Raw genomic sequence first — 10159 nt, forward strand, 5'->3', positions numbered from 1 at the left:
GCAGCGGTCCTCTTCTGCCCCAGAGCCTCTGTGGGCCCCCGGCCAGCGGGCCGTGTGCTTGGGAGCTGCACAGCAGTCTTGGCAGGCGGGCTTCCCCCCACTGCCCATCCCACTCGGCCCTGCAGCCAGAGCCAGGCTCTCCAGCCAGAGCCAGGGCCTTCAGCGGTGGGGTGTCCAAGCAGGCTGGAGGCCAGGCCTGCCCGGACAGCGGGGGCAGCTTGGGGGTGGGCGCTACATGGGAAAGCCCAGCCCCTGTGCCTCTGCTGAAGGGGGTTCGCCTGGCCTGGCTGTGAGTGCAGTGTCCTTGACTCGGGGAAGGCCCACCTAGGATGACGTCGCGCGTGTGTGGGAAGCTGCTGACCGGGCCCGGGAAGGCCCTGAGGCTGAGCGAGGAGGGCTCAGCCACTTGGCCCCGTGGGTGCTGAGGGGCCTCCCAGATGCATCCTGGGGCCAGTGGGGCTGTGGGAGGCCTCAGTCGACCTGCCACTTGGTCTTTTAGTCTGGGGTGGAGCACCATAGCCCGAGGCCCTGGCCGTAGGGTGTGCTGGACCCCATTCTCACCTGCCAGCATGTGGCTGCTGTCTGGGGACACGGGCTGGCGGGAGGGGGGCCAAGCCCCGGTTCTGCAGGCATGCGCTCCATGGGACCTGTAGGGGGTCGGCAAGGGACACTCGTCCAGGTGGGGGCAGGAGCAGGGGCAGGAGGAGTGGAAGGAGTCGGGACCGAGTTCAGAGTCAGGGCGAAGGGAGGGTGGCCCACGCGCCGTCCTGGGTGGCCCGGAAGTGCCTTCATTAGTATTTCTAAAGGATGTGAATGAAAGACGAGGCCTGGTCTGGGGGCCAAGGTAAGGAGTTGGCTCAGCAAGGGACCCTCGTCCAGGTGGGGGCAGGAGCAGGGGCGGGAGGAGTGGAGGGAGTCGGGACCGAGTTCAGAGTCAGGGCGAAGGGAGGGTGGCCCACGCGCCGTCCTGGGTGGCCCGGAAGTGCCTTCATTAGTATTTCTAAAGGATGTGAATGAAAGACGAGGCCTGGTCTGGGGGCCAAGGTAAGGAGTTGGCCAGGACAAGGCAGCTTCTCCCCTCTTGCCCCAGCCCGCATTCTCCCAGAGTCGTGCTCGGTGACAAGAGAGCTGGTCCCAGCGTAATCCAAAAGTCCTCTGTGGTCACGACCTTAGAGATGCGCTCCCAGGCCGGTCCAGGTGAAGCGGGTGGCGCTGACCAGCTTCTCTGTCCCCGCAGGGCAGGCAGCAGGCCCCGGCCGGCCGAGCTGAGCAGGATGAGCGCGGCTCAGAGGCTGCAGCTGCTGTGAGTACCGCCCACCGCCAGATAGGGCCCCCGCCTCCCTCCTCGCCCACCCCCAGGACTGTCCCTGTCTGGCCAGGTGCCCCAACCCAGCTAGTTCCCTTGGGCGCTCTGGCCAGCTTGGCTGGGGGCAGCTCTGGGGCACAGCCAAGTTGGCGTGAAGCAGCCTATTCCCAGTGGGGCTAGGAAGCCCCTTCCCCCGGGGTGGTGAGGGGAGCTGCCACTGGGCTCAGGTCCTTGTCGGAACCTCCGCTGTCCCAGGAGGCTTGAGTGTGTCACGTGGCTGGGACAGTCCAGTGGGGTTATTCTGCAGGAGCCCCTAGCCGGTGACCAGCAGCCACAGCTGGGCCTCAGGGCCCGCAGAGCTCGAGCTGGCCCCAGTGTTTCCAGAGGCGGCATGACCACGCCCACTGCTGGCAGATGGCTGGGTTTAGGCGCAGAGAGCAGCAGGCACCACTGTGGACTGGGGGGAGGGTGCCCAGGGCCTCCTGCAGGAGGAAGGGTGCCCCTCCTGTCCCCTCTGGGGGCTGCAGCACCCCTCGGTGAGCAGAGCTGGCCTGGGCTGCGGGGTGCCAAGCTCTGGCCCTCTGGCCCTGCACTGTCCAGTTGGCTTAGGCAGCGTGGAGGGCGGGCGCCTCTTACGTAAGGGCACACGTGTGCAGGGTGCGTGCAGGCTGCTGCCTTCAGCGTTGGCAGCCTGTTCCATTTAATAGCAGCTCCCCGTCAAGGTCAAGTTGGGGGCCTAGAACCCCCTCCCTGGGTGCCAGCACCCCCCACCCTCCTGGGTGGGCACAGTGTCTCCAGGGTCACTGGGACCGTGAGGCAGTCTCAGGGCAGCCTCTACCCTCCTGCCTGAAGCCCTGCTCAGCCCTCAGACCGCCTCAGACACCCAGCAGGGCTGCCTGCTCCAGGAGCTCGGGGCAGTTTCACAGGCCCTCACTCCCTACCCCACATCCAGCTGCTGCCAGTGTCCCTCCCTGTGCTGACCCCGGCCTGTCCTGTCCACTCCAGGGTCCAGCCTTCCCTGAGGCGCCAGGGCGTGGGGTGGCTCAGCCAAGGTGGGTCCTAGGTGCTGAATGCTCCTGTGCCCCCACCCGGGCTGTGGGGTCTGCTGACCTCTGACCTTGATTCTTTCAGCGAGGAAGAAAGGACCCGCTTTCAGGAGCTGCTGGCCAGTCCGGCCTACAGAGCCAGCCCCCTGCTGGCCATCGGGCAGCAGCTGGCACGGCAGATGCAGCTGGGTGGCGGTGGGCTGCTCTGACCTGGCCTGGGGTGTGCCGTGCTGGCGAGGGCCACGTCCTCACCATCGTGCAGGCAGCCCCGCTCTGCGTGTTCACTGGTTTGGAGGTGGGTGGGCCGCGCCCCGAGGCGTCAATAAACACCCTGCGAACTCAGGCCGAGGCTCGTGCTTCCCTCTGTCCCGACGCCGTGGAGCAGGACGCATCATGAGCAGCGCCAGGCTGAAGGGTGCAGACGTGGACTTAGCACGTGAAGGGAGTGGCTTCCTTTCCCGGATCACGGACGGGAGTGGGGCTCGTGCTGTGCCGGGGCAGTCGGGGACGTGTGGCTCAGAGGCCAGGGCTGCCACCAGCAGCAGCTCTGAGCCTGGGCAGGGCTCTGCAGGGTGACCGCTCGGTCACTTGCAGGACAGCTTGGAGAGCCAGCACTTTGCCCCGGGCTGCGTGGTGTGTGGGGCGGGCAGCAGCGTGGGCCATCACATTGGCATGTCCACGTGCCTGGTGCTCCGGGCCTCCAGGCTGCAGTGCTGTCCAGCACGGGGGCGCCGAGCAGAGCTGGAGCCTGTGCCCCGGCCCCTTTCCTGGCAGAGACAGACGCGGTGCTGCACGCACAGTTGGACACGTCACAGGAGCTGGAATCGGAGAGATGGGAGCATGGAGGCTGCAGTAGGAGCCCCAGTCCCCGTGGCCAGAGGTCAGCACAGTGGCCCCACCAGGCACAGCCAGCCCCTAAGTGACACAAACTGTTGTCCTCGACACAGATGGCATCTCTGAGAGAGAAGCAGTTTACAAAGTGTTACTTGTGACAACTCTGTGTCTGTAACAAGGTAAGCATAGGGGAAAGGTGGGATGGACCCGGGACACCGTGCTGGCCTCCACGGTGCGGTGCCGGCCCCTCGGCCTGCCTTTGTCAAGCTTTTCCGTGTCGTGAGCCTGTCGTGGTGGCTGCGTGTTTACTGTGTCTGTCTTTAGAGGAACACATCTCTTCCTGGCCTCCGCCCCTCCAGTCTGACCGTGGCCAGGGCAGCTCGGGCCCCCCGTGGTGTCCCCTTCAGGGCCTCACTGCCCGGAACCAGGACCATCCCTTGGGGCCTGCGGTCACCACGCTCTGAGTTGTGAGGTGGCCTGGTGGGCCTGTCGCGAGAGGGCAAGGTACAAGCGCTGCTCGCCCACCAAGGGGGATGTCGGAGCCTGCCCCAGGAAATGGCCCGAGAAGCCGCAGACGTGGGGACGTCACCCCAGAGCAGAGAATTCGGGCCCCAGTGACGGCCGCTGCGCAGATAGGCTGGGGCTCCTGCGGGCGGTGACTGACGGCGTCCGGGCGTGATCGTGGGACATCCTCTGGGTGGGGTCTGAGCCCGCAGGCGCTCCCCAAACCCCAGCCCTGAGTGGGGCGGGGAGCGGTCTGGGCCGGCCCTGCCGTTGCGTGTGTGTCCTGGTCTGGAACGAGGGTGACTGCCCTGCTGGTGCGTCACACGTGCTTAACCCTGGCGCCCTTGGTGGACGGCACAGGAGCAGGCGAAGGCCTCCTGCCAGGGGCCGGGGTGGGGGCAGGAGCCCCGGAGGAGTGAGGGCCCCCATGCACTGGACTGGACGGGTGCCTGCCCTGCCCCCGGCCCCCCCTGCGAGTGTCCTGGTAAGGAGGCCGAGGGACTGTAGCTTCCCCAGCACCTCATTGGTTTCCCACGTCACCTCTCGGGGTCTGGCAGCCCCGCCTGGGTCTGCCCTCCCTCTCATGAGGGCCACCTGCCCCAGCGTGGTCTCTCCACTAACTCCGTCTGCAAAGGCCAGGTTCCAAGGATGGCCCCGTGCCGAGCCTCCAGGCTCCGGGAGCTTTGGGGACGCACGTGCTCCGTCTGGGGCTGGGCTGGCTCTGGGAGCTTTGCGAGGCTTGTGGGCTGGACCGATGCTCAGACGTGGGCGAGATCACGAGAGCCCAGTGCCGGTGAGGAGCCTGGTCTGTGCAGAGCCGGCTGTCTCGAGGCTCCGGGCTGGAACGTTGACAGCTGCAGCAGAGGACAGGAAGGCGTGGTCAGCTGTGGACAGCAGAGGTCTTGGCAAGGGGGACATGGGGGACGGGGCCCCTCCTTGCACCCTATCCTTCCGCGGGACCTCAGCCCCACCCTGCGGTCCCCCACCCCGCTCCCCCGAGCTCTTCCTCAGGGTCTGCACTCGGCCCACGCTGTGTGTCTGTCATCGTCCGCGTCTGCTTCCTTTCCCCGTGAGGCGGACGCTGCCACGGGTGGGTTCACCCCGTGCTGCGGGGTGGGCAGCACCAGACCTGGCAAACAGGTGGCAGCAAGTGAGGGTGCCCCGGGGCCGGGCAGGGTGCAGGGGAGACGCCCTAGTTAACCCCCCTCGCCCTTCTCTGTTGGTCCCAGGCCCACAGTCCCCCAGAGTGGGGCTCGGGGTGAGCTACGGGAGAGGGCCCCCGGGTCCACTGCATGAGGTACGGGCGGTGTGGTCACTGGCTGCTGGACGCGTTTGGGACGTGAAGCCCAGGCTCGTGAGTGGTGCCACCCTAGGACGGCTGGGTGATGGGCTGATGCTGTGTCTGCTCTGAGCTTTGTTGGGTCGGGGTTGCACGTGACCGCCTGCCCAGCGCCCACCCCAGCCCTGAAGCCTCCGTGCGCCCTGCATGCAGAGGGCCTCTGCCCCGCCTCGCTCCCAGCACCAGCTGCCACCAGGTTTGTCTGGGACACAGAGCTTGGGCGGTGGCCGGGCAGCATCCGCCAGGCGGGCGAGTCAATCCTGTGCTGCTTGAAGCCATGTGCAGTACAAACAACAGCCATGCTGCTTCTGGAACATTCCTCGTGGAGTGGTACTGCTGGGCTGGCAGCCTGGGCCGAGGGCGCTGTGCTGAGATGCGGGGGCCCGGCCCCTCCAGGCCTCCGTGGGCCTCCCGACAGGCCTGGGGCTTCACCGCTCCCTGACCCCTGCTCCCTGGCCTGCGGGGCGGGGAGGGGAGGGGGGCCTGGCTGGGACCTTCTCTCCAGAAAGGGGAAACTGAGGACCTCCCGCCCTCCCCCAGGGGCTTTTCTTGACACATTCTCTGCTCCCTGCTGCCCTCAGGACCCTCGCTCACATGCTTGACCTCTGCCCCCGTTCCGGTCAGCGCCGGGCGAGCCTGGCACAGGGCGCCAGTTTCCGGGGAGCTACACGCCGGGGTCACGGCCCCCCTCCCAGCCGGCTCTCTGCCGAGCTCCCGGGTCCTCTCCTGCTGCCCCCTGCAGGAGCCTCCCACCCCCACCCCCACCCGCACCCGCAGGCTCACCCTGGCCTGTCACCTGGCAGGACTCTCCTCACAGGGACCTGGGTTCCACCCACATGTGTTTGGGCCCCCACCCTTGGGCGGGGCGGCCAGGCGCTGGGCCTTTTAGCTGGGCCTCAGTGGCACAGGGTCACACGCCGCCTTTGCTGTGTCTCTTGCCCGATGAGAAGGCATTTTATGGCCAAAAGCAATGACGTCCCCAATCACCCTCGCACACCCCGTCCCAGCTGAGGTCCAGACCGAGCCCGGCATGTCAGCCAGGGCTGCTGGCCAGGTGCCTGACGCGTGGCGGTGCGCACGCACCCGCACGAGCCCTGGCCAGGTGCCGGACGCGTGGCGGTGCGCACGCACCCGCACGAGCACCCCACTTTCCTGAACGTCCTCTCCTCAGATGCAAAACGCAGCGAGTGCTGTTCTGTAGCCTCTGTCCCTCTGTCGTGCGAACGTTAAGCAGAGGGAACCGAGGTCGGGCGGTCCCACGTGTCCCCAGCCTGCATCTCCGGCCCCACGCCGTGCCACCCAGGAGCGTTCCACAGGCGTGTCGGAAGGCAGGGCGCGGGCGCTACCAGCCCGACGGCACGGGCAGCGCGTCGTCGCGTGCCCCCGGCCTCCCGCCTCGCGCCTCACCCGTGCCCCGTGCCCACGTGGTCCTTCGGCGTCGCTTCTCTGCGTCTGGTCTCGGAGCGCCTGCTGCCTCCGGCTTCCGTGGCTCCCGGGGTTTCGGGGGTTGCTGCTTTTCGTCTTTTGACCACGTAAAACGCTACACGGCACCGAAGCGCCTCGCCTGCACAGCGGGGCGCAAGCCTCAACATAATTGCGGTGCTGGACCGTTAGGACCGGCGGTTTGTCCTGTTCCGAGCAGTCCACGTTTAAGTGGCACCGACCTCATGCCCATAGGGGTGTCGGTGAGCCCCCGAGGACAGGGCAGCCCCCCACACTGCACACGGGCTGGGCCGTGGGGGGCAGGAAATGGGTCCCCGCGTGCCCCACTGGTGGTTCTGGCCTGTTGCTTGGGTGCCAGGTCCTCGGTTTGTATGGATGAGAAGAAACAGCCCCCTGGAGCACGCGAGGCTGGGGTGCGGGATGCCAGACCCGGCTGTGTCCGGCACCCTGCCCCGCCTGCCGGTGCCCGTGGGGGGCCAGGCAGCCTGAGCCCCAAACAGGAACCAGGAGACTGAAGCTGCGGTTAACCACGGGGGAGCATGGGAGGGGGAAGGACAGCACCCTGGGAAGGGGTAGGCTGCCGGCTGCCCTGAGGCCGCCTCCCTCCCTGTCCCTGACGCTGACCACTCCTGGGGAACACGTCAGCCGTGGCGAGAGTGCGTGTGCACGTGTACGCACACACAGGTACCGGTGCTGGGGTCGTGCACGCTCCCGTGCGCTCACGTGTGTGTGCACAGCATGTGTGCGTGCTCTTAGGGGCCAACCCCAGCACCCTCTCTGGGGACAGGGTGGCATTCACTTCTGAGCAGGCGTGCTCTCAAACGAGGTGCACCGTTGCGCCCAGCCCTGGGCACCGCTGTCGAGAAGAGATGTCGAGTTCTGTGGACCTCGTCTTGGCTCTCGTGGAGAAAGTCTCGCGTTGTTACTGTTTTTCCTGCAGCGGGGTGAACGACGTTAATTTTCCATGCGCCGTGAGGATTTGCATTCCTGGGCCGGTGGCGGGCTGCGCCCTGCGCTGTCCCCGGGGTCAGGCACAGCCATGGCTTGACGTGGCCACGAAAGCACACGTACGTCTCAGGAGACACTCTGGGGTCGCTCCCAGAGTTGGAGTCGGCCCCCGGCTCACGGGGTGACTGGCAGTGCGGCAGACGGTGGCCCGTCCGTCAGCCGGGGTCCGGGCACGAGGGCCGCCGCACGGCGGGCTGTGAAGCGCGAGCCGGAGGGCGCCGGCGGTTGCCGAAGCCCCGGCCGGGGGTGTTGCTGCTGCGGCCCGACCCCCTCCGTGCTGACGGGTGCTCCCTCCCTCGCTCCCTCGGAGAAGTAGAAGGTCACTCTGTTCTGAGGTCGGCAAGTCCGGCCGTAAAGACAGAAACAGCAGCAAAAGTGTCTCCCACCACAGTTCCCCCACCACCACGCGGCACAGATTGTCCCCTGCTGTCCCCCATGAAGGCAGCTCAGGGGTCGGCCACCTGCTGCAAGTGCTACGTACACAGGCATGGGGCAGTGACCAGTCCCCCGCCACGCCTCGTGGGGCCAGAAGTGACCCTCTCAGCGCACTGAGGCTGGCGGGCAGCTTGGGGGAGAAACGCGCTCTGCAGGGACCGGTCTGAGAGGAAGCGGCCACGTGACGGCAGGGGACACCACGCAGGGACGCTTCTGGGCGGCAGCCAGGACCGCGCTTGTAGGGAGCTCACGTCCGACACGCTTCACTGTGCACGGGAGTCAGCAGCGCGCGAGCCGAGGAGCGTGCCAGACCGCAGAGGAGGGGACTGCGTGGCGCCCGAGGAAGCGGGGGCGGGGGGCGGGACATGTGAAAAAACGTTGAAAGACGGGGCAGGTTTGTCAAACGGGAAAATGACAGGACTTAGAATCGGTGAAGCTGAGACCTTACGTCCCCCAGGAGTTGTCTGTGTGGGACTCCGGTGACCTGATCTCGCTGACCCGGGTGGCTGTCAGGAGATGCTTTCCCCAGCTCCGCCAGGGCCTGCCTGGGGCCAGGTGACCGCAGGCTCCAGCCTGTCCTCTTGCAGCTGGGCAATGCCTCCGTGCCTCACCCAGCCCCCCACAAGTGAGGACAGTGACAGGCTACAGATGTCATCCTTGGTCACGTGGCATTGTGCTGCTGTCTGAGTGCTCAGGAGCTGCAGGGGGGCCGCAGGCCAAAGGCGCCACATGCTGGCAGGGGGCCTGGGGTTGGGGGACCTGGGGTGGGGCCTGAGCCCTAGATGAGCTCCAGGGTGAGTCCTGGGACCCCACCTCCGCTGTCTGATCCAGGAGAGCCGAGCACAGACGTCAGTTCAGGGGCCTCGGACGTCCACAGGCCACGCGGCAGCCACTGAAACGCGGGGACCTCAAACACCAAAGGAACCAGCGCACCTCCCTTCCTCCCAGGCCTAAGGACAGAGCCTTGTGCCAAGCACCCCCTCCCCACCCCACACCCCCCCCAGGAGGAAGCGGGGGTCTCTCCGAAGCCTTATGACAAGCACTCCCTCCCCCCCACAGCCCCCCAGGAGGAAGCGGGGGTCTCTGGAGCCTCGAGCATCGCTGGGGAACACAGTGGCCGGGGGACTCCCCTAGCTGGGCAGGTGGCCTGTGAGTGCCGCGGTCCTTCGGCTGCATCCAGCCCGAGGGCCCTGAGCAGAACGAGCAGCGGCCGGGGCGCAGGTTGTCGAGACGGAACCGGAACGGGCTCGGAGATGCGGCCCCTGCGAGCAGAACAGCCTCGGCACGTCTTGGTTCTGCTCCTGCTGCATGCACCTAGGACATGGGAGTGCGCCCCCAGCCCCGTGCAGTGTCACACCCCACGAGCCCCATGAGTGTTTCTGCTGCACCTGAGTCACGACTCTGGCCCTGCGGCCCAGAAGCGCCTGTAGAGTTGCCGCTCACTGCACGGACCGTCACGGACGTGACCTCGTGGGACCCTCCCAGCCCCCACGGAGGGGGCCGGTACTGCCCCGTGTTACAAGAGCAGACTGAGGCACGGGGGGCCGTGGCTCCTGACCCAGCGAGTGGAGCCTGAGGCCCAGGTCACAAGCTCACAAGAGCCAGCCTCCAACCCCGGGCTGCCCCACGTGGCACAGCCCGTGCACACGGCAATGACACAGGCCTTGGAGATCGCCAGGCGGGTCCTGCCTGAGCCTTGGCCGGATAGGGCCCGGCCTGCCCAAGCCCGGTGGCCCTGCTCGTGGCCTGTGTCCCCAAGGCCGCGGACTGTGGGGCGGGAGGGGAGGGGGCGTGTGGAGGCAGCTGGTGCGCGTATGTAGCAGGTCAGGATGGAGCCGCTTGCTGATGGATCCTGCATTCTTGTGCGTTGTAAACAATTCCCATTTGACGTCCGTTTGTGAGACCTCATTAAGATTCACGTTTCTGTCCAGCTATTAGCGTTTAGCCGATGTTTCCGTAAGTGCATTGTGGTGCCAAGACGGGCTCCCGCGTGTATGCCCGTGTGCCCGTGTACACGTGTGTGTATACGTCCACGTGGCGCATTGTGCGTGCCCGTGTGTGTGCACACGTCCACGTGGTGCATTGTGTTCGTGCATATGCACACGTGTGTGTATATCCATGTGATGCATTGCGCGTGCCCCCGTGTGTGTGCACACCTGTGTATACGTCCGCGTGGTGTGTGTGCTCATGTGCGTGTTCACATGTGTATGTATCCACAGGGTGTGTTTGTGTGTGCCTGTGCAT

General features: G+C 66.5%; 1 protein-coding gene across 1 annotated transcript in view; it reads left to right on the top strand.

Annotated features, from left to right (window-relative positions):
* The window catches only part of FAM207A (family with sequence similarity 207 member A), a 21495-nt gene extending 18800 nt beyond the window's left edge, over positions 1 to 2695 (top strand). The window contains exons 5-6 of the mRNA XM_006922559.3: positions 1238 to 1303; positions 2438 to 2695. Of these exons, the coding sequence (XP_006922621.1) occupies positions 1238 to 1303; positions 2438 to 2561 (190 nt within the window). The 3' untranslated portion in view covers positions 2562 to 2695. The remainder of the gene's footprint in view (positions 1 to 1237; positions 1304 to 2437) is intronic.
* Positions 2696 to 10159: the final 7464 nt, after the last annotated feature.

The sequence above is a fragment of the Pteropus alecto genome, unplaced genomic scaffold, assembly GCF_000325575.1.
Source record: "Pteropus alecto unplaced genomic scaffold, ASM32557v1 scaffold339, whole genome shotgun sequence".
In the NCBI taxonomy this organism is placed as follows: Eukaryota; Metazoa; Chordata; class Mammalia; order Chiroptera; family Pteropodidae; genus Pteropus; species Pteropus alecto.